This window comes from Anticarsia gemmatalis, chromosome 11, assembly GCF_050436995.1.
Source record: "Anticarsia gemmatalis isolate Benzon Research Colony breed Stoneville strain chromosome 11, ilAntGemm2 primary, whole genome shotgun sequence".
Classification (NCBI taxonomy): Eukaryota; Metazoa; Arthropoda; class Insecta; order Lepidoptera; family Erebidae; genus Anticarsia; species Anticarsia gemmatalis.
Window position 1 is genome coordinate 9714987 of NC_134755.1, and position 25063 is coordinate 9740049.

The window sequence follows — 25063 nt, forward strand, 5'->3', positions numbered from 1 at the left end:
GACTTACTAGTCTAATATGTAATTAGACCTATTAGACTAGTCTTTATGATATTGCATTTGAAAGGTGGGCGCCGCATGTTTTTTAAATGTCGAGATTTGGGAACGCCGACGCGCATTTAAACTTAAGTTAGCTGACGTTTCGATGGTTACCTGGGCTGGCGAATATAAAACAAGTCATATGTTCGTGAAAAAGCGAATATACATAGCAATGAATCAAAACATTACTAAATACGTTATAATATACAAAAACTGTAAGTAATAAAGCCGTTTAAAAACCCCAAGATTACCTTGTACAAAAAATAAGCAGGATTAGCGCGCATTACCCGAGCTGACCAGGGCGCTTACTATGAAACTACCGCGCTTTATTTATTTCACTTACTTTCTTGTACACTCGGTACTTTCATTTAATTTTAAACGTTTTAATAACTAGCAAGAAAACGGAGGCAATAATTAAGGAGAGCATACCATGATCGGCCTGGAGAGAAAACGGTGAAAATAATTTCTAGATGGGTTTTTGTTCACGTAAAGTTATGTACTGTCTCGTAAGTGCGTCATTTTATTATGATATTGAGATTCGCTTTCTTCACTGCTGCGTTCTGCCTTCTAAACCTTCACCCTTCAACCGTTCATACATACATAATAATAATATATTATCCAGTCTTGATCTATAAATAAAATCTCGGTAACTTTGAATAAATTCAATCGCAATTTAGTAAGATCTAAATAAACCATTATTAACTCAGCATTTTCTAATGTATTTGTAGTTTGATAACGACAGAAGTAAAACTCAGATGTAAAACCAGAAAAGTTAAATATTCGTAAACAAGATGCAACAGAAACCTCAACAGATACAAAACGAACTCCCAAGACCTTAATCTCTCATAATAATATAATATTCCTTTAATAAAGCATTAGAGGTGCTACGATACCTAACAGTATTATATAACCTTTTGCTAAACCCGGCCTAGATACGTCGTAAAGAGAAAATTTCAACTAAGCTTAAAATTAAGCCTGGTTTAACACCCTCTCACACTTTTTCTCATGAGCTTTAAAGATTAGCTCTCTTGTACAGCTTCTGATTAAGATTTATGTGTATTTGGTACCTTTTTGTATTTGGTTTCTTCGTAGTGGCAGGTAATGAAAAAATATTTAGGTTATGCCTTTATTATCTATCCTTACTAATATTAAAAATGGGCGTCTCCATGCTTCGGAGGGTACGTAAAAGGTCGGTCCCGGTTGTTGTCAATTAAGATAACAGTCGTTAAGCCACATCAAAGGTCTTTGGGCGGTTTGAACAACTTTGACACTAGGTTGACCACTAACCATACGATAAGAAGAATACGAAGAAGAATAATATTAAAAATGCGAAAGTAATTCTGTGTGTCTCTTTATCATGTCTAAACTGACTTGTTTTCTAGGAAGTATTGTATAAAGATAGTTTGAGACCCAAAAATGGTCTTAGGAAGTCCCACGCGAATGGGAACTATGCGGGAAATAAGCTATAACTATAGTATATATGCGTCCATAGCCAGTTGCGCTCACCGATCGGTAAACGATCTGTGGGTTAAGCATTGGCGCGGTCATTCCATAGATGGGTGACCGCATGGTGGTATTTGAACTGGGCGTCTCCGTGCTTCGGAGGGCACGTAAAAAGTCGGTCCCGCTTGTTGTATACTAAGATAACAGTCGTTAAGCCACGTCGAAAAGGCCTCTCGGGCGGCTTGAACAACTTTGACACAAGGTTGACCACTAACCATACGACAAACAAACAACAGTATAGACGGAGTAACGGGCAAGAGCTAGTGACCATAATAACATATCTACTATAGTAGTTCGTATAGAGTTTTGATGTAATTGCATTGAATTTTTGTTGTAGAAAAAAAAACATTTGACAGACGCTAGAGGCGTTTTGAAATATTTCATTGCTTTAATATTTTTTGTTGATTGTGCTGCATGCAAAAATAATATACCTAAACTATAGTATACGATTTTTTATTACGAAATGGTTTGCTGCATATAAAAATAATTCGTATGCAAAAATTTAAAACATTGCAAATTCATGTCGTCTTTTACCATTGCAATTTAAAAAATCCCTATCGCCATTGTGGAAATTAAGAAGAAAAAAGAGAAAATTCGCATCCCCTGCTTTCCCCTACTTATCTCTTAATGAATATAGAGCAAAGGGAAGATATTCTAATTCACCCTGTCCAAATGTAGTCGTATCTTGTCAACACGGCTTAAGGAATACGAAATTTCATAAAAAAAGATTAGGGCCTTGTAGGTAATGCCGCTGACAGGCGTAGTCAAACGTAAAATTCTCTCGATATTTTTTTTATTCGCTTCTTTATTTGACATAGCATTATAAAATACTGGCCGTTAGATTTAATTATGGCGCGTTCTTTCGTATTTCAGGCCAGTTTATTTTTGAACAAAGAATTTGCATGCATTTGCCCTATTCCTGATGTAAATTTGAAAAGCGAAGACGTTGGATTTTGTTTTGTTTTTTATGGACCAATTACGTAAATTGACTACTTTTTGAAACACGTTTTTTATAATTTTTAATCTGTTTTACTTAAATGGATAACTAAAGAAAGCAAGCAGCTGAAAGTACTAGAAGTCCGTTCGCAAGAAAGACCGATACAGGAGACTGCGAGAGCTCAGTCTATTAAGCCGCAGTAACTTCCCAAAGCCAGGCTTTCTATAGTATTCAAATTTTCCTAAGTTTCCTTAGTTTCGTTGTTAATTAAATGACCAAATATCACTTGGTCCTGGGGACCAAGTGATATTTGGCCTTTAATTATTGTTTGTTTTTTCGTGTTATGTGACTAGTAAGTGTCAAAGCTGTTTAATCTCGGATCATTCTAGATGACTAAAAAAAATTGGCGCTAAAAATATCTTGTGTAAAATACCTTCAGTAGCATAGCAGGTATAGAAGAATTAAATCAACTTTTATTATCACACAAATATTTTCGCCATTTGGAAATAGAACCTTTGCACATATAATTCGCAACCATTTACCTACTACGCGATTCCATTCGACATTTTTTTCTTACCATCTCTGTTTCCATTACACAACTTAATAAAAGACTCACCCAAATGTCCTACATATACAATATTCTTAGGAAGCGAAAATATTGAAAATCACTGAAGCATCGTTCAAAAAGCAATACCAATACGTGAGATATGTAAATAATATCCTGAATCAAATTGGTTGTCAAGGGATACCATCATCAATCTCAGTAGCAACTCAAGCGAAACGTTGCTTACCTACATTTTAGAATTACTTTAGTGTATAGAGGAAACAATTTTAAACAATATATTAGAAACTTTGACGTAACCTCTTGACTTGACTTTGTGCACTAGTTATTTCTGAGTTACAATTGCTACTACTTTCAATTATCAGCAACTAGCTAGCTATCAACAAATTTTGCTTCAAAAATCGGATCAGTCTACTAATTTTTCAGCAGATTTGAAATGTCAAATTTTCGATACGTTTCCACTCTTAAACAAACGCGTGTCCCACTTTTTTGATCGAGGCGTAATTAAAATGGTTTGTCTCATACATCCATAACTTTTATTTAATAACATTAGATTCAAAATAACAGACAGTTCAAATCAAACACCTTTTAAATAAAAAAAAATGCAAGGTGGATTACAATAAAGATGACAAATTTTTCAAAAATATTTGTAATTTCGAATCTAGTAATCGAAGTTACCTACTTATCTCGTATAACAATTACTCAGGATTCAAACAATACACATATACATAATACATAGCTATATACAACCGCATAGATGATACAATGTGTATTGTCCATAACACCTAATAAGCAGAACAATGTACCGAATTCTGTTGTACGTGGGTACTGAGTATTAGTTGGTAACTAGTATTACTAGTATTGATAATGTACTTGTATCGTATAAGTACTATACGATCAATCTTGAATATATTATATTATTAGGGTGTCGGTAAATTCAGATAAACATAATATTTGGACCTTTTTGAGAAGGGTTGATACTTACCATTGATTCGTATCACCATTACTATTGATTAAGTTAACAAAAAAGTTTTAGGAAAAACATCGTCTGGTACCATGAGGTAGACGATGTTTTTCTTTCATTCACCCCTTTCTCCCATAGAGGTAGGCTTCTACCTACTAGTCTCTACTAGAGAACACCACTTGGTACGATCCTTACACAACTATCTTTGCTTCATTCACATCCATACATCTTGTCATACCGTTATTTTCGGCATCAAAAGCAACGCAGCTACACCTGCAAACAAATTTAAAATAATTATCATTACTAGGTATTCTAAAGGCATCAGATATCGTTGCTAAACGAACGTATAAATTGCAGTAATATTAATTGAAAATTTCGATCATAATCATAACAAAAATTGATATTTTGTATCAGCCTAAATACAACTGCGAAAACTGGCCTACGACCCGCCGCTACGTTTGCAATTTCCTTGTCCCATCAAATAATGCGATCCACCAGTCATCGCCGATTAATCTATTGTACGCCAACGAACTCATTTCAATGATAATTTTAATTATGATTCCAATTCAAATCTAATTCGACGTAGATTAATACGAAATTCCTTTAGAAATTGTCATCCATTTGGAGTCCAATTTGTGATCTTATTTAACCGAGATCAACAAAACGAAAGTATTCAAAGGTAAAAATTCTGAAGAGAGAAAACCGGAATGAAAATTGGCGACGACTTTCAATGTAAATTAAATGGCCTCTGTATATATATAACTGAATAGACTATTAACTTGGGTTAGACCAAAGACGTCTTTAGGCCAAATCTCATTTCTTGTAATAAACTAAATAGAATATTTTTTATTGAATGTCGCGACGAGCCTAAAATAGAAAGAAATTAATGACTTGTTTTGTTCCAGCCTGACAATGAAAGGAAAAAACAGCAGTGCTTTTCTAAGTACACCTTTTGAAATACAAAACACGTGCCTTATTTACAGATATTTTTAGCTGGAACTCTCAATGTAAATATTTCCATAATTTATTTTAAGTCGAATGGTAAAATAATGAAGTTGAAATTGCTACAGAAGTACATAACGGATAAACTTAAAATATCGTTATAACTTCGATATCAATTTACTTAAACGTTAATGAAATCGTTTCCAAAGATATTTAAGTTGTAAAGAAATGTAAAACGCTTAGGGTTGTATCAGTTAAGATTTTTCAGCTTTCTATTAAATGTGCAAGTGCAGTAAAAATAGTTTTAAACTACTATTGTGCTTCCACTAGTATTCTTGAGAATTATTTGTTTCACAGTTCTTTGTATGACCTTGATATTCGGAAATTTTTTCTCGTTCATTGCTGCAAAAAAAATCTTATCAATACATGTTAAAATTAAACCTTTATAGGGTCCTAAAATACTACAGAAAGTAAGCTATGACAACCACTAGGGTTACATGTTGTGTAATAATTTTTATTTAAACGTGTCCGCAGCTCAGCTTAATTTGATACTAAACTAAAACCAAGACGCTGCATATATTCGTACCAGAAACGTAAAATCCATTACAAATATCACTTAAAACAAAGCCCCTTAATTACTTTTCTGTCCTTACAACAAATCCTGAACACAAACAACTTTCTTCCAAGATCTTATTAATTTTAAAATTAGAATTCATTGTACGTAACATCAGCCCTGCCATCTGGCGGCCGTTGATTCCCAAGAATGTTTACACTAGCGTCCTCATTACCCTCGGTACCTGCACTCACAGCAAAAGAAACTCATTAAAACTTTTTTCTCGGAGATACAACACGGTTGAAACCATGACGTCTTCAAACATAAATAAAACTCGGCTCGTTTTAAATTAATTTTCCTCAATCGTTATACAGAATTATATAAGAAATTGTTAATAAATTATTGTACAAAAATGTATGGAAATGTACTAATTAAAAGTTTACGCTTTTAGAAACTACAGGTTGTAATCAATTTGTCTTTAATGTTTTAGTTCCTTTAAATGTCTGATGCAATTCAGTCAACATGTAATTAAGTATAATTGATTTACGTAATAAAACTGATTGTGAGATTAGTTGGAGTTTCATGGTAAAGATTGACAAATAGCTTATGAAAGAGATAGATGGCAGGAGGAAGTGGAAGCTTTTGTTGATGTCAATAATCATAAGAGTGATAATACGATCAGAAAAAAAACTTTAAATATTCACACGAAAGAAACATCGATCACTGAATATTACCCATGTAACAGCTACGCACAATAGTCTTGAAACTAGCGAAGCGTAGCATTATGTTTTACGACTTACATTGACATTGCATGCACTCACGGCATCGATACGCAATTTTGCAAATAAGGATTGTAATTTGTAGCATATTTTTTGCGACATCCTCCATTTAATACATGGAAGGAAACCAATAACCGCGATCAGTTTGCGAAACACATTTGGGATTACAAAACACGCGTCGTCCTGCTTAGTAAACTGTATCAAAGGCTTCAGTGAAGTCGTACTGTGCAAAATGTATTATTTATCGGGCGTATTATTATTTATTACGATTTGCCGGGTGGACTCTCATCTCTTTGATAGATACAGTGGAAAGAAAGTTGAGATAGCTCAGGCAAAGGAACTTCGATTGAAGAACGCTACTGAGTAAGATGTTTATTTATTTTTAATCGTTTATACTTGGGAGTGCTTCAAGGAAGTTTGATGGCGCCGTGGGAATGTTTTTCTTTCGTGTCAAGTTGATTTTTGTTTGTGTTTTTGATAGAAATAACGTAGAAAAAATATAGTAGGTTTGTAAAATATAATCAATTATATTTTTGTGCCTGAATTCCGGTAAAATTGTAAATATTTGTCTGTAATATGATCTTAATTTAATGACTTACAATATAAATATAAAATACCTAATTTGTTAAATATTATAAAAAAAATAATTATTGGTGTTTTCTGCTACCATTAGGTACAACAGGCGTAATGAGATAAAAAAAACATTTTTTTTTTACTATTATCATCCATTCAACAAAATAAAGTACAGCTAACGATCGATAAAAATGTGTCCCAAAAACTTAACACACTTTCTTAAGACTATGCTATAGTAAACATATAGCAAAATTATCAAAAAAATAACAACCTAATAGTTAAATAAACTAATCAACTTTTATTCTAGACGATGCACGATTATGATAAAGCCATGTACACCACACGAAGGGAGCCGCGTCGACGGCACGTGTAACAACTATAAGTACCCCACTAAAGGATCAGCTAGAGGCCCTTATCTCAGACTCCTTACGCCGGACTACGCGAACAGTAAGTGCTGACTAATTATAAACAGAACTTAGTTCTGTCGGTATTATTAGTAAGGAGTTTTGATCGGTTTTGCCTAGTAGTATACATATTTCCCTCCCACGTAAGTTGCCTATCGAAACTATGTTTGTATGAAAAGTAATTACACTCGTTCTTGTAGTGAATGTATTAGATCTGTAGGTACCTAATAAACTTACTACTAGAAAAAATTATAAATTTTATGATAAGTACAACGAAGTAAAGAAAACATAATTATTTACATATTACAAAACAATTGGAATAAGATAGATTAACAATTCGTTTTCTACAAAAAAAAAAGTATCAGAAATGTATAAAGGAAATACGAACCAACTTAAAATAAACTTTAAATAAAAGTACCTACCTATTCAATAAAACTTCATTTTTGTTTGATATATTATCATTTATTATTATTATTTCTTTTCCTTTTATTTTTATAGTTATGCACAAAAAAAATTAAGTACTGCCTATAATTACTCTATTTACTTCATAACTATGACCGGTTTCGTTACAGTTCAATCTACTATGCCATCAAAAACATCCTGTAAAAAACCTCAAGTCTCGCAGCGTAAAAAGTGGTGAGATCTATGTAATACCAAGTCGATTAATCTGTTTAGTCTATACTGAAAGGACCTTCTGTCTTAAGTTATTACATAAGTTATTATCATGCCAATATTAAAAATATTTCACGTTTAAAACAAATAAATCGACCTGGCCATCGCATGATTTGATTATTAGTATGTACCACACTGCACAGCACGACGGGCCGGCAACCGAATTCCTCACTAGGGTCCTTCCGAATATAATGATTGAGATGAGTATCTTAAAGAAATTAATGCTCCTGAAATTTTAATGGCGAATTTGTGTTTTCATGCGATGACCAAGTCGATTTATTTGTTTTAAATGTGAAATATTTTTAATATTGGCATGATAATAACTTATGTAATAACTTAAGACAGAAGGTCCTTTCAGTATAGACTAAACAGATTAATCGACTTGGTATTACATAGATCTCACCACTTTTTACGCTGCGAGACTTGAGGTTTTTTACAGGATGTTTTTGATGGCATCTCACTTCTTTTTGTAAGTCCAATTTGTATGGAAAGACGGTTATTTTTTTCATAATTCAACATATTTTCCTATTGAAATGTTGTTCAGTTTCATGGGCTAAACACCCTTAAGTTATGCCTCATACAGTAGGTACCTATGTACACCTATTATTTTCTATTATACTACAGTAATAATTAATTCATTAACTGCAAATGTAACCTTGTAATCCTATATAAATGTATAAGATTACAAAGTTATTCTTGCAGTTAATGTATTTAGAAAACTGGACTGAAATTAGAAAATATTGAAATTTTCCCATGATTAAGATACTAAATTCTATTTGTATTCTAAATTTGAAGCTTCTAAGTCTGCTAGAAATGCCTTAGACTTTTGATGATCGGTGAGTCAGTGAGTCAGTGAATCAGTGAGTGACAAAATTCAAAACTTTAACAAGTTGTCATTCTCAAAGTACTGGTTCAAATTGACTGAAATTTTCAATATACCGTGTTCATACAATGACTGATAAGTCGCTAAAAATTCAGGCTTCTTGTTTTATCCACAACGAAATTATAGGGGGTCGAAAATGGCCTGAATTGCTTCGAGAAAAGATAGTACGGCCGTGCCGCTTTTTTTTGCTCGACTTGCGGGGGCACTGCCGTGCCCCCAGATGAATAGCAAAAACACTAATGATTTACTGTATTGATTACAAACACGCACATTGCGATTCTTTTAGTTCTATTTATATAGTTTTTTACAATTTTATTACCGCATTTATGTGCGTATACACATTAAATAAGAGAAGTCAGTAAGTTTGTTTACTCCCGTCAAAACTTTTTATGAGTCAGTACTATTGAGTATCTAGTTTGACATTTAAAATGTACTTCATAATAGTGTCTACGGCAACCGATACTGTAGCTCGATTCTCTACAACTATCGACTACCGATAACCGACCTGTCATCGAGAAATTTTGTATGAAAATCGGATCAGCGCCTCTGACGGGCGTCGTAGGAAATATTTTGGCAGTAAATTCTAAATGCCAAAATTTCAATAGCTAGCCGGTTGTCAGTAGTCGATAGTTGTAGAGAATCGAGGTACTGATCAGATTATCATACAAAACAATTTGTTGGTTGACGATAGTCGATAGAAGCTGAAAATCGTCCCTCTGATTTAAGCTAATGTCTAAACTAGCACATGATCGAATACTGATTTATAGTGACACTAACATGATTGTCTGATTCAGATTTTTTAAACAGAAACCGACAATGAATTTTTTGAACACCCTTTTTTTAGTAACCTTCAAAATAAGTTTTAAATTTTCCTCTATCACAATCTAAAGCTCTCATATGGTCAACAGATCGCGATATCCGTAAGAACCGTCACGGCGAGCCGTTGCCGTCCGCGCGGAAAGTCCGGACCAAACTGCAGCCGACCGGGCGAGTGGAAGATAAGCACAAATTCACCACCGCGCTCATACACATGCTGGAGTTCGTTCATAGAGATATCAGCGTGTTGAATGGACCGTGTAAGATTTATTTTGATACTCATATTTCATGTATTAAATTGCAGAATATTTACGAGACTGCACTGTCAGAAATTGACTATATTATACTATTTTGAATACTGAATGAAAAATGTTTGTTAATATCAATCACGTCAATCTTTTCCTGGTAAATTTTTATTTATTTTTCAATTATAAAAAATCTATACGAGTCCATTCAGGACAAAGTAGCAGCATATCGGGCATCCTCGGCACCGTAAAGTACGGTGCAACGCAAAACGCAACGTAATTCTGTCTGCTGTATCATAGATAATTTTATTTACATAGCAAGCATTATAAACTAAAACTGGGCCGGTGTGTCGCTAGACTTACAGATTTTAAATCTTAAGTAAAACAGCCCCAAAATACCTGACAAAACGTCTCAAATTTTAGTCAAACTTAACTATAATAAATCAAGTGTATTTCAGTGGACTACCTCAGACGCCGTCAATATTGTTGTACGCCACTCGGCGAGGTGGACCCCCGGTGTATCCCGATACGCGTGCCCGAAGACGACCCCTATCTCAAAGTGACTGATATACGCTGTCTCAACTTCTCCAGAGCGGAAACTTTCCAAGACGCCGGCTGTACACCTGAAACAATACAGCCTGAACAGGTGAGACTAATTAAAGTTAGGTATATCAATGTACGTTTTTTAGCGGTGTAAGTATATGAATATATTTGCATCATTTTTTATATTTTACTGAGATTTACACGACTTATGTTATCCTGGTTTATGATTAATTCTGGTTTAGACTGCCTCCGTGGCGCGATGGTTTAGGTCGCCAGGCTGCTACCATGTCGCTAGGGGGGTCGTGGGTTTGATTCCCACACGGATAAATTATTTGTACGATCCACGAATAATTGTTTCGGATCTGGTTGTACTTTGTGTCCGTTGTTGTCCCCGTGACACAAGAGCAATTCTTAGTCAGACATCTTGAACCAAGTGCAAAGGCTGTAATCTCAAACTCACTAATATAATCAAAGCAAATTCTCGCCATTAACCGTGAAAGTTTGGCAAGTTTACTTGCAATGAACACTAATTGTAATGTTTATTTTGCAAAAAAAAAATACATGATCGCATTTATAAACATGTAAAAAAATATTATGAAATAAACAAATTATAAGAGCTCGAACTACAATAATTGCTGTTTGACACACAGACACACAGACGTACTCGTATAAGGAAGCAAGCACACACAAATGCAAAGTTTCACGTTACGTGAGAAAATGATCTTACTTTGAACTTAAGGGAAAGTAGAACTTACATTTCAATATTAAACCGAGTGAGTTAACCGTGACTTTGCCTCGAACTCCGATAGAATACTAATATAACGGTTAGATAATGTTAAAACGATTTGCACATACATAATAATCAGGTTTTAGTATGCTCAAGGAAACAAGTAAAGAAATTAACAGCTGATAATTAAAGAATACAATTCTATAAATAATAAATAAATAAATATCATTGGACAACTCAGACACGGTCATTTGATTCCAAACTAAGCAGAGTTTGTACTATAGTAACCAAATAACTGATAAACATTCTTATATATTTGTAAATATATACTTTTATAGATACATTAACAACCAGGCTCAGAACAAATACTCGTGCTCATCACACAAAGATTTGTCCCGGGTGGGATTCGAATGAAAATGAATTATGCTAGATATAAATTTGATGCGCGAAATGGCCCAGAGACAACAGACACCTGCGCAAGACTTTACCGAGCAATGGCATAGCATAGTTAAAAATGAATTAACTTAATGATAAAATGAAATAATAATAAACCTTTATTACATAAATAAACTCTTCCAGGGATTTATTTTTGCACTACTTCAATGTATTTTAATAGCGAATGATATAATCAATATGATTTTAGTTTAAATTAACATGCATTTTCGAGTAAATAGATAATAAACTACCAAGAACTCATTCAAGTTTATTTCATTTAAAACAGATTAAATATAAATGTAATTATACTACAAACTATAAATATTAAGAACTGCAGTTAATTAAACAATCAAAATTTCGCCGAACGTCAACTATTCATCGTATCGATTCATGCAAACAACTGATTTATTTAAACAACAGGTTATACAATACTAGAAGGTATTATTATTTACAAAAATAAATTAAGCACTTGTTATTAGTAATGTGCTTCGTTATCCTAGACAGTTTAAATATTCGTCTTACGTATGGTACATACAAAAGAAATATAAGTAGTCTGTATTATTGAGTATCAAAACTTTCACATTTGAACAACCTTAAAAAATATGTAGAATACTATGAACAGTTTTTATACAAAAAATGGCCGATTTCCAATAGCCAATAGTAAATCGCCTTTTGGAGAAACTTTAAATGTTAAAAGTCCAATAGTGAAACGTATCTCAATTTAGAGTTCTACTTTGAACTTCAACTTTTTAATCGAGTGTACGAAGAAATATAGAAGTATAAAGAGTACCAACATAATTCTAAAGTGTTATTAACAATGACCCAAAAATAAAATATAAGATTATTGAATAAAAATTTTGCAATTATTATGTTACGCTTTAAACCTAGCATATATAATTCGAGCGCCACACAAAAAATAAAAAAAGCTTTTTTAGAATGATAGGTGTTACCTGATTGAATAAAACTTTATTCGAAGTCGGGCATCAACTGGAAATCTTTTTTTTTTTTTTTTGTTAACCTGTACTGTCCCATTGCTGGGCAAAGGTCTCCCCAAAATCTTCCACTGGTCCCTGTCATCGGCTATACTACGCCAATCCAGGTAAAATAAATTAAAAATCTAGGAAATCTAGGTAAATTAAATTAAAAGTAAACGAACAATAAACACGCAACTTATCGACGGTAAATAAGCAAAAAAATCTTTTACCTGCAAGGGTAAAGACATTTTATACGCTAACAATATTTAACAAAGAAACTCAAAAAACAAAATCAAAGACGCTACATTAAGACAATTAAATTATTGTTCTCTTTGACTCTTTTTATACATTTTCCGCCGTGAATTTTTATTAAGAGCGAAGGAAATAAGATCTTTACCTACTATGATTTTTTATTGTATAATTTCATTTTGTACGAAGGTTTTTCTTTTTATAACCAGTCTGGACGAATGGTTGAAAATCATTTTTATTATATTATTAGATATAGAAGGAAATCTTAACATACACAGCACAATGCTGTATAATAAAATATAATATGATATGCACTGTTCATCATACATCCCATAATATTTTCGTATTGCCTCTTGTTCTTACGTTTAGTCATTTGTACGAAGATTTGTTGCTATATTCAAACACACAAAGTTAAGTGATGCGTACATCATATTAAAAAACTCAAAAACACAAAAGAGACATTTTTATTATTATTTTGTTCTAGATAAATTTCCAAACGCCCGTTCTCGATCTATCCACAATATACGGAGTAGATAACGACGCTCTTCGTAAAGTAAGAAAATTTGAACACGGCCTTCTAATCCTGGAGAAAAGACAAAACCGTTACGTACCGCAGAATATTACAGGAAACTTTACCTACATATCGCCTGCTATGTTGGCCGACTTGAAGCATGAAATCTCATCAAACATGAAATATATGGCACCTAAAGCAAAAGACAATGGCAACAGTACAGCCAACATGACGTCCAGCAAGCTAGCCAACATGTCTGCGGAAATGATGGCCAACATGTCTTATTGGTTGCCAAATATGACACCGGATAAAATGCCGAAGGTTCTAGCAAATTATTCCAATCAGTTGAATTTTACGCAAGATGTTTTGAATATGACTGCTGATATGTTGTCCGATATGATCGCCAGCTTGTTGGCCAACGATATGGGTTTGACAGATATGGTTACAAATCTAGCTTCTAACATTACAGAGGTCTGCTTCCAGAATAACAATACAGAAACTATTTGCTATATGTTTGGTAAGTTACAAATATAATTACTTAAAATATCGTTCTGGCAATACTCGATTTTGATTATTTGTTTTATTTACGGCACAATATATCAGCAAAGGTATATGAAATAGACCGCGATTCGCCATAAAAAAAAATCCATGTTGTAGTGGATGAGCCTATTTCCATATACCAGGCACAATACAAAACTAAATATTATCTTCTAAAATTAATTATAAAAGAACTCTTGCACTTTGCCCGACTCATATATCTACGAAACCTCTTCACCACCATTCGTACATAACATAACATCTCGCAAACCACAAAGGAAGTCATGTAAACAACTTTTTCTTTCACAGGGTTCCCAGAAGTAGGAAACTTCGATTTAAAAACGACAACACTAACAATATACTTCATGAGAGAGCACAACCGAATAGCCAAAGCCCTTCACAGGATAAATCCTTGTTGGAAAGACGACCGTCTTTTCAAAACAGCTCGACAGATCAACATAGCGACTGCAGCTAACATCTTCATGTATGAGTTGTTGCCCGCATTGTTAGGTAAGTAATCCAGACAAACTTTAAACGAGTTTGAGACAAGAATAATGTGAAAGAGAAAAACAACATGCCAAGTTATAATAAACGTAATTACTTTGCAAACGTTTTGCAAACTGTAAAGTCGACAACCTCTGCTACATGGCTAATTAACTGTATTGTGTTTCGTGCACTATATATATGTATACCTTAATATCTCTTCTAATATATCTATAAATTAATGCTATTTAACATTTGCTTGTAATTTTATGGGTTGGGTCAATAACCTCACGGTAAAAAAGATCACTTTATAAGATGAGTAATTTGAGACTCCTTTGATTATGTTCGTTAGTTCTTTGCGGGGATTTAAGTAAATGTTCTGATTAAATTATGTGAGACGGGCCACTATAAACTATTTTAATGAAATTATCGAGCCACGAGCAACAATTAAATATGAAAAATCAATGTATCTAATTTTACCCACGGATATGACATAGCAATAACATGAAGAATTAATTTTTGGTACTCACGTTAGGGAAAAACAGTGACTCATAATCCTATATATTTTTAATTTAGAATTTTACAACAAGCCTAAGAAAATAGTACAGACATGTTAATTGCTTTATGTTTAATTTTAGTCACATATTGTCATAATAATATGGTTTATATTTGTGTATGTTAAAAAATCTATGTGAAAAGTTATCTCAAGCCAACCTCTCTACAGGTTTTAGAAACATGGTGAACTATGAACTGATATCAGAACACGTGAAGCATGTCACCGCGTACGAATCAGAAGAAGTTCCCCTTGTATTTGCGGAGTTTGAAATCGCTGTCAGATATTTCCATACACTTTTGGATGGTCGGGTTAAGTAAGTGAAGGAAGTATCTTAATATTTATTATAAAATATCTAAAAAAATGCGAAAAATTTTCTACAGAAGAAAGGTCTCTTACTTACTTGAATAACTTAGATGAAAAAAAATATGAACAACAATATTTTTTTTTCAATTCTTGGCGATGACGACATAAGAATCACTTATTCTGTTAAAAAAAACAGATTAATAAAAAAAATATCTTTTAAAACTTGTTCATTTACTTTTTCATTAAGTCACAAGAAATCAAATGTTTCTAAAAGGTCTAGTTCAACGACATGAGCCACGAAAGAGGTCGCACGTAAATAATCTCGTCGAGTATTTCTCGTGTATTCTCATCTAAAAATAGAAACGCCTTTCCTTTCTCTTTGAGGTAAAAGACTTTTTAGAACAACAGCCTTTTTCCGAGTCCTTAATGACTAACAAATTTTGTGTGATTTAATTGTACCTTGTTCTTGAATACTTACATTTTATTTTAAGACGCTCGTAGCTTGTTTTGCCTACCGGTAGATAAATGTTTAGCCGGTTAAGCAACCTTAGTGCAGACATTTTGTAGATGGGTGAACGAGTAGTGTTTAGTTGAGAGTCTTCGTGCTTTGAATGGCACGTAAAAGTAAGTCCCGGTTGTTGTCGATTAGGAGACAGTAGTTAAGCCATGTCCAAAGATTTCGGGACGCTCGAACAACTTTGACACTAGGTTGACCATTAACAATTAATTATGCGTTCATTCATTGTTAACGTGTCACGTTTTGTGTTTCAGGCAGTACAGTGAAAATTATCACTACATGGATGAATTTTCGTACAGTAAAACTATGTTCAGATCTGGTTTACTTGAGAAAGGAAAAATCTTGGAGGAAATTGGTCGTGGACTTTTCTATCAGAGTTCTGGTAAACTTGATGATATTCAAGATCCAGAGGTAAGGGTTATTCTAGTGACTTTTACTGTACATGAGACTTCCTCGCTCTTATGTTTGTATCATTCAGAGACTAAAGTGTTCTTATTCAATCTACACTATGATAGTCGCTTCTTTGTTTGAACGCTTTTGCTTATCTCAGTAACTACTGATTCGAATTGAAACAAAAATATGTTGGATAGACCATTTATTAATGAAGGCTAGAGGTTACGTAACACGGCTATAAGCTCACGAAGATACAGCTGTTAGCTGTAGGTAGGCCGTATTACGAGTATATATGACTGAAAAGTAGCATGGCCAGGACGGAAGTGAGTGGTAACGAGATCTCGAGTACGATTCCCGGGCAAAATGTTATTGTGGTTCTCCAATATCTATTCGATTATACTCAATAGCCGCAGTAGCAGTACCTAGTTGGCGAGTACTATAAAGCAATAGATGCACAATACAAAATAAGATGAACATTCTGATGGTGCCTTAAAACTTAATTTTTCATTAACATTTTCGTTTTAGATTTCTGAAAGCTACTATGGGGAAAGACTTCAAAGGGCTCACGATCTACCAGCAATAGATATTCAGAGAGGTAGAGACATGGGTATCCGAGGTTACAACGATTACAGGCACATGTGTGGACTGAAACCAGCTAAGAAGTTCGAAGACTTCATTGATGTAATGGATATTGAAGTAAGTGAAGAAAAATTACTTTTGAGAAAACATCTTTGAACCGTTGTAGACGTCCATTGGACTTTTTGTGACCGAATGCTGCATGCAGCACTTCTAGCACTACTCAGTATTTGTTTTTTTTTAAAGTGTCACTTCACCGAAGTACTAAAAAAAGAGAAACGGAACCGTGAATTTTTTTATTTCAGTTTTCTTGACATTTCGGCACTATTCGTATTTGCCTTACCACAAGATTTAATATGTATTTTTCATGTTTTCATATTTAATTATCGTGATGAGTAATAATACTCGTAATATGTATTTTTTTTGTGTGCTTAATTTGCCTTTTATTTTCTTTTATGTTTCTAGAAAGTGGAAGCTCTAAAGAAACTGTACGAAGTAGTAGACGACGTGGATCTATTAGCGGGGATTATGAGTGAGAATAACATCCAGGGAATCGAAGTGGGACCCACTTTGTTCTGCATCATGACCAAGCAACTACTACTGTTTAGATTCTCTGACCGATTCTGGTTTGAAAGAGGCGATCAGATGCATAGTTTTACTATAGGTAAGTTTGACAAGCCTAGTTTAATTTCACTTTAGTAACTGTAAACAGAAATTCATGTTCATAAGGTAAACTTTGAACTAAATCTTTCGTTGTCTTGTTTTTCATCACACGTTAAGAGCAGCATAGCATATTTTCTTTCTTAAAAACATACTGTCAAAAGATTTTGCTGACGTTATTACAACATGATGTCATCTTTCTCGAGATTACTACAGCCTAGATACCTTATTCTGTATTTTTTAGGGTGTCATTAAATTTATGTCATAGTATCAAGCGTGTGTATTAGATTATGTATTTTTTTTAGAAAAAAGTGTAAAAAATGCAGCGTTTATTTTGTTTTTATTTCGTTTCTTCTACGTTAGATTCTTATTTAATAGAATATATTTTATAATAAAACGGATTTAGTTAACTTTTAATGCTTTTGTACGTTAATGCTCGTTGCTTCTTTATTATTATAATGTATGCTTGAGTACTCTTATTAAACCATTTATACTAAATGCTAAACACATACGCTAAAGAGACGAGAGGAAATGTAGCAAAATACTGCGTTAAAATTATAAAGTAAATTGCTTGGTTTTTATGGGACTAGTTAAAAACATTAGTTAATCGTAAATCATTAGGTTCATTATTTTTTATTAGTGTCATCAATTTTTTTACATATAATAATGTAGAATAGAGCGATTTCATTTGTAGAATATTTTATATCTTAACATAATGTATCGGACATTTGCTATATAAACATCACTAAGTATGAGGTAGAAAATCTCTTAAAATCGCTAGATCCAAATAAATCGGCGGGACCAGACAATTTACCAGCTCGCTTCATAATTAATTGTGCGGAGTCTTTGTCACTGCCGGTTAGTCTCTTATTTAAACAATCATTGCACGAGTGTGTCGTGCCCTCGTTGTGGAAGGCGGCGCTTATATCCCCTATACATAAAAAGGGTTCTAAAACACAAGCCGAGAATTATAGACCAATCTCGAAACTATGTTTGCTCGCTAAAGTATTTGAAAAGATCGTCCATAAGCAGGTTTATGCTGCACTCGAGACTTCTCTCGATGACTCTCAGCACGGCTTCGTAAAAGGAAAATCGACAGTGTCTAATCTTATACTTCTTCACGATTACATCACTGATAGTATGAGCCAGGGTAAGCAGGTTGATGTCGTTTACACAGATTACGCCAAATGTTTCGATAAAATCGACCACTCCATACTTATACAGAAATTAAACTCACTAGGAATAAGGGGAGATCTGCTTAGATGGTTCACATCTTATATTACAAATAGGTCACAAGCCGTCGTGGTTAACAACTACATATCTAGTTGGGTATCTGTGCCTAGTGGGGTCCCCCAGGGCTCGCTTTTGGGGCCCTTGCTTTTCGTGATCTTTGTAAACGACATTGGGGAGTACGTGAAATCATCAAAATTACTTTGCTTCGCTGATGACATGAAAATATTTACATCGATTTCTTCTGATGCAGACGTTCAATTACTCCAAGCAGATTTGACACGTTTAGAACACTATTGCGTAAAACATAGGTTAGACTTAAATCCGTCAAAATGCTCTGTTGTTACTTTTACTAGGAAAAAGCATATTATTCCCTCCTATTACTACCTAAAAGGACAAAAGCTAATCAGATGTAATAGGATTCGAGATCTTGGTATTATCTACGACACTAAGCTAGTGTTCGATGAACACGTTGAGAGCATTGTAAAAAAAGCGTCTCGAGCCCTGGGTTTTGTCATGAGAACATCTTCTTGTTTTCAAGATGCAAAAACTTTCAAGATTCTGTACTGTTCATTCGTTCGAAGTATACTAGAATACGGATCGCAAGTGTGGAACCCTAGATATGACAAATACATTCATAGAATTGAGAACATACAAATGAAATTTATAAAATATTTATGCTATCGTATTAATTATAATTACAACTCCAATATCTACCTGAGCTTATGCTCCAAATTTCATCTTCTTCCCTTGTTCAAGAGACGCGAGATTGCTGACATTAATTACGTGCAAAAAATTCTTGCCAACATTATTAACAGTCCTGAGCTCCTTTCCAAATTCGGCGTTAATATACCAGTAAAATTTACTAGGCACTACATTCCGCTTAATTTACCTGTGGTTTCATCCAATTATAGGCAGAATAGCTTTATCTGGCGGGCTAGCAGGAGTGTAAATATTGCACTGAGAACACACGACTTTGACTTGTTTAACACGAATCCGGCGACGACAAGACGAATGCTAAGCCAAGACTTCTTTGAGGACAATTGATTAATATAATGTCTATCTAAACGGCAATGGACTTGTATAAAATGTCTATTTAAACGGCAATGGACTTTATATGTTTAAACTGAATTTCTTGTAGTTTATTTGTCACTCACGGTTAGATCTACTGTATTGTTGCTTAATAGCGAGGACCTGTAATTGGCCATCTGTTTTTAAGGTATATTGTTTATTATATTTAGTAGCTGTTGGTCTTCCAATTAATAAATAAATAAATAAAAAATAAATAAAACAATTTGAATTGTTTCCTAACTCTTAATATGAATTTTCTATTTGGCACCAGAACACAAATGGTAAAACTAAACAGAGGAGCTATCGATAAATTTTGCATTAAAACCGATCAGTCAGCAAATTAAGTACATATTTTCTAGGTATAATGCATAACGCTTGTTCCGACAGTTCAGACAGAATAACAAGCGTAGAAATCATAATACTGTTTCACAATTTCCTACAGTCTGTTATATCGAGTACCGACGTTTTGACATGTTAAATGTACTTCAAAATTTGTTAAAGGCTTCCGCTAAAGAAGCTGAATTTCATACAAAATTGGTCGATAGTTAACTGATTGTCGATAGGCCATAACACTATGAAATCGCCACTCTGCGGGCTTATTATCTCAGTTGACAACTAGTGTACGTCAAATTAATGGTGACTATTCAGTACCGCGATTCTGTACAGCCGGTACTGTCGAGTATCGAGAGTTTGATATTTAGAATGTCCCGCCAAAATGGTTCCTACGACGCCCGCTAGAGGCGCTGATCAGATTTTCATACAAAATTTCTCAATGACAGATCGGTTGTCGGTAGTCGATAGTTGTAGAGAATCAAGCTACAGTACATTGCTGCTTTGACGTAAAGTGTTAACCACTACGATATAAGAAACAAAACAATGTACATCATAATAAGTTTTCAACTGAAATAGGTGATAGCTGATGATCTAAAACCTTCACTTCAATATCGATTATATCTAAACTGAGTTATCCACAGGTCAATTACACGAGATCCGCAAGACTAACATGGCCCGGTTAGCGTGCGACAACGCGGACGGCATTAAATATATCCAGCCGAACGCCTTCATGAATGTCAAGCCTGGGTATGAACTTCAATAACATTCAATTTAGAAAGAAGATATTGGTGGTATAATTGACTAGGTTGCTGGCCTTATTCTTTGGCTATTGTGGGGATTCGGATTTAATTTCTAGGTTATCAAATTTTCGTGGTACATTTGTGAGACTTCCGTGTAAAATAAATTACAAGTAAGTACTTGTTTCGAAAGACAATCATGGTTGATGTTTGAGTAATGGTGAGTAACCACCACGTGATTTGTCATTGCACCAAGAGTATCATTAATCATCATTATTGGGTTCAATGCCCATGTGAAAAAGGCCTGTAATTTCTACTGATATTAGTTTAGGGTAATGGATAAGTAATCTGCTAACATCACTTGTTTAAAACCAAAATGTAACGAGACATCGACCTACAAAAGCAGAAAAAATCCAATCGAATCTTCAATAACCCTTCATAAAAGCCTTTTTTTTTAATTCTAGGAACATGCCAGTCCCCTGCAACCACATCGTTGGACCAGACCTCTCAAAATGGCAAGACGACAGCTGTTATAAGCACAAATTCGAGTACAACTACGAGTCGACCCACAAGCCAACACATTATAAGGACAAGCCTCATTACACCACATCCACTTTCTATGGAAACAATGGAGAAGTAGTCCATGACACGTCTGCCTTCTTTGAAAACTTACTAGGAGATAAGAACAAGCATTCGTATAGCACGGATTTTCATAACAGTAGGTCTGAGAGTTCTTGGGAAAGGGAGTATCATTGAGTCGTGGTATTTTTTTTATGTATTCGTAGAGGTAGGATCTAGTTATTTTTTATTTTTGTACGCGTTGGAATGGTATAGGATCTTATGCAGCATTGAAAAGTCGGTGCTTAACAGTATCAACTGCTGATATACATATAAAGAGAGAGAGAGATAGAGGGAGAGAAATATGTTCATAAGTTTACACACACGCTCGTATTAAATTGTTTTGCAGAGGTTTCGTTATATGTATAAATAAGTCAATAAATATATCTTTTATGTAATTTCATGTGTTTTTTATTGCTTATTCTATTAAAAGTTATCATCCATTCCATGTTACAGCCATATTCAGACATAACACAGTGCAGCAACGAAAAAACTTAATAGTAGCTTAAGAATAAAAAGTATAGCATTAAACAGTATTTTAAACGTTAAATATCATAGCAATAAAAACTCCCAAGAATAATAAACACAATTCTAACATAAAAATAAGCACAAAATGAATGTATAGGAAGCAAAGGGCGTAAATCAAGATACATGACCACTTGCAGTTGAGGGCAAAAAACACTACAAATTGCTGTACATTTTATTTTTCATTCCGTTGTTTTCCCTCCAGACTTTATACTCAAAACGTTTTTAATACTCTTTTAGTTTTAAGTGATCTGAAGCTTGGGCAGCTGCCAACGAAACATGAAAGGAAAACTAAAGAGGTTTAGAAAAAGCTGACGACGAATTTGTATTGTTTTGATTTGTAAAAGGTAATAGACTCGTGATCCTGTTCATGTATTGCTTGGATAAAGTAGATTTAGGTCTGGCAGATGAGTAAGATAGTTTAACAGATGGAATTTGATAGTTGTTTTCATACATTGGCTGTCACATTGTTTAGCAGATATTGGTAAGTTTTTTTTTACTTTCTATAAAATTTACAGTTTGTGGACAAGTGCAAACTGTATTATGAATATTTTGCCAATTCCTGATTTTTTAAATATAACATAGGTACTTACGGAAAATTAACACATTACATTGATCTGTTAAGGCTTCATATTCAACCAATAACAAAAATATGTATGAATATTTTGCCAATTCCTGATTTTTTAAATATAACATAGGTACTTACGGAAAATTAACACATTACATTGATCTGTTAAGGCTTCATATTCAACCAATAACAAAAATATTGTCTGGACAATCGATGAACGCAATACAATATTAACAAAGGAACAATTTTACTCGCACAATTTGATTATGAAAACTGACAATAATTATATAAGGGAAAACGAAAATAATATAGTTGGACGAGCTTCATGCAATTACTCCTAGAACACCTGGGGCTACAAAATTCTCTAAACCAACAAGACCTTTGTAAAGAAAATATTGTTTAACTTTTGGTTGTTTTATTTTACATTTCAGTCCCAACTAGAATACAAATGAAAAACAGATGCCAGGTGCGTCTCTGATATTGATAAAAATCAATTTCAAAGATTACATTTTAGATGAGAGAGCTATGTTTTGAAAATATTATGTTCAACTAATAGAATATTATGATTAGTTATTTTATTATTTAATAAAGTTAATGTAAATAAATTTAATTATATTCAAAAAACAAATCTTCATTTATTTAAAATAATGTCATCAAATAATACCGTCGATTGAATTGAAAGCTTTTTACGATTGTTAAAGTTTTTGACTTGTGTCATAAGCGTTGATTAAGATTTCACTTTCAATGTAATATAACCTGTATAACTGAGCTGCAGAAATATACTATATGGTATAATATAATCGTACTTAGTAGTACTAGATACAAAAGGCAATAACATAAATGGCATACTCTTAATTGTCCTATTACAAAAGAAATTTCTGAGTTCCAATCCGTTTTAAAACAATGTAACAGTGGCACTTAGATTTTTCTCCAACGACTTAAGGTTAGTTAATCAAACCTTGAACTAAAAGCTCTCGAGAACTTTACCAAGATCTCTTTCGCGGTAATAAAATAAATTAAAAAAAAAACGCTTAAAGTAGGTAGTGCAGTCTTCATTTATTCAACGGGGGAATTGAAGTAATTTCCAGACGCAAAATTAAAAAGGAACGAGCTTATCTTGGCGGGCTCTCGTCGCAATTACAGCATGGCTAAACAAGTTAGCTTTTTGCTTCTATTACGTTTTTTTAGAAAAGGCTAACGTAGTATCGAGTTAATCTCTTATATTTACTCGTTAAATATCAAAGACACGGGTTTTAATTAGCTGTCCACCTTTCTTGTTTGAAATGGGTGAGTAAAACTCCTTTTTAAAAGTCCTGTTTGTGTATGTAATTTAGTTCTAGATACAAGATGATTTTAGTGATTTTAAGAACCTATCATTATCAGTCTAGTCCGTTTTATAAAAAGACAGTGCTGTAACAAAATTAGTCAAATTTATCATTGAAATAATTTACACAATTGGTAGACCCGTAATTGTTCGTCGTAATAGGATATATTGATGTTTTGATATCATACAGTTAAACGATTTGCAAAAGCACCATTATAAAAGGCATCTAGCTTTTATTTCTCAAAGAATCTTGTAGTTTTTAATAACGCAGTACATAATATAAAATTTGCCAGCAACAGATGCTACAAATGTCGGGTCGCTGTACTGAAAATAATATTCATACGAAGAAAGCTTAAAGACTAACAGTGTACAACGCTTGTTTCTTCAGTAAAGTTTGTAATACATTGACGTTTCGAGGGTGTGAATGTGTAGTTTATGTTGTACTTAAGCCGTAATGGATTGGGTATGCGGCGATAGAATGGTTGTTTGTCGATAGTTTTGAAGTAGTTTCGTGTAAATGGTATGCAAAGCCGCGCTGAGTTGGTCGGTAAAGGGACCCTGACAGGCTTTTAGTCGCACCCGGCGAGAACCCAACTGTACACAATTTAATTTTAAACAGTAATATCGCGTTTTGTTATTAAATATTTCTATTAACCGTGATTCCCGGAAAGTTCTCGAACATCGTTAAATAATTTAACTTTATTTGGTTATTGCTTTTAGTGTTAATATCTGTTGAGGCTTCGCTGTCTTTTAATAATTATGAAAGTTACCGACTTCGTTAACTACGTTCCAGGGTTTTGAGTTGAGTGAAATTACCTAATAATAATCATTTCATTTATTAATATAGGAAGGCTAAATATTTATTTTTAAGTATGCTGTCGTTGGGTAAAATTACCAATTCACGAGGTAACTATCAAGTGGCAAGCAGAAATAATACTCATACTTTATTCTGATGTTCTTATATCCCGCATTTCCTTTCACATATTCCCAAAACCGTCACAAGAGGTAAGCGCATCACAATCACTTCAACCCAAAAATTAACCCTTCAATAAAACCCGTCACAAACCCGACCGCATTGTCAATAACCCTAACAGGAACAGCTATAACTGAACGGAACATTGACATAACGTAACCGAACGACCGTCGGTTATTACACGAACGTTTCTGAGGTTACACAATATACTTGAAGTTACCTGAAGATACAACCTGCGTCATCTAAGCATTTCATTTAAAAATAACGCGATCCTTCCGGGAAACTGGAGATTGAATGGGCTCTTTTACCCCAAGATACCCGGCCCTTGTATAGTGGAAGGGTAAAACAGCA

General features: G+C 33.8%; 1 protein-coding gene across 1 annotated transcript; it reads left to right on the top strand.

Annotated features, from left to right (window-relative positions):
• Nucleotides 1-6436: 6436 nt before the first annotated feature.
• Nucleotides 6437-21723, top strand: LOC142976594 (salivary peroxidase/catechol oxidase-like). The gene is made up of 12 exons (XM_076120029.1): nucleotides 6437-6639; nucleotides 7157-7296; nucleotides 9717-9884; nucleotides 10328-10515; nucleotides 13282-13825; nucleotides 14155-14355; nucleotides 15053-15197; nucleotides 15959-16115; nucleotides 16623-16793; nucleotides 17139-17337; nucleotides 20609-20714; nucleotides 21169-21723. The coding sequence occupies exons 1-12, from the start codon at nucleotides 6509-6511 to the stop codon at nucleotides 21458-21460; spliced, it is 2442 nt and encodes an 813-aa protein (XP_075976144.1). The 5' UTR covers nucleotides 6437-6508; the 3' UTR covers nucleotides 21461-21723.
• Nucleotides 21724-25063: the final 3340 nt, after the last annotated feature.

What these genes read in the sequence shown, in the direction of transcription:
- LOC142976594 (XM_076120029.1), top strand. Translation starts at nt 6,509, where the DNA reads ATGTATTATTTATCGGGCGTATTATTATTTATTACGATTTGCCGGGTG. An exon ending in AACTATTTGCTATATGTTTG is followed by an intron (nt 13,826 to 14,154) that starts GTAAGTTACAAA and finishes TTTCTTTCACAG; the next exon opens with GGTTCCCAGAAGTAGGAAAC. An exon ending in TTGATGTAATGGATATTGAA is followed by an intron (nt 16,794 to 17,138) that starts GTAAGTGAAGAA and finishes TTATGTTTCTAG; the next exon opens with AAAGTGGAAGCTCTAAAGAA.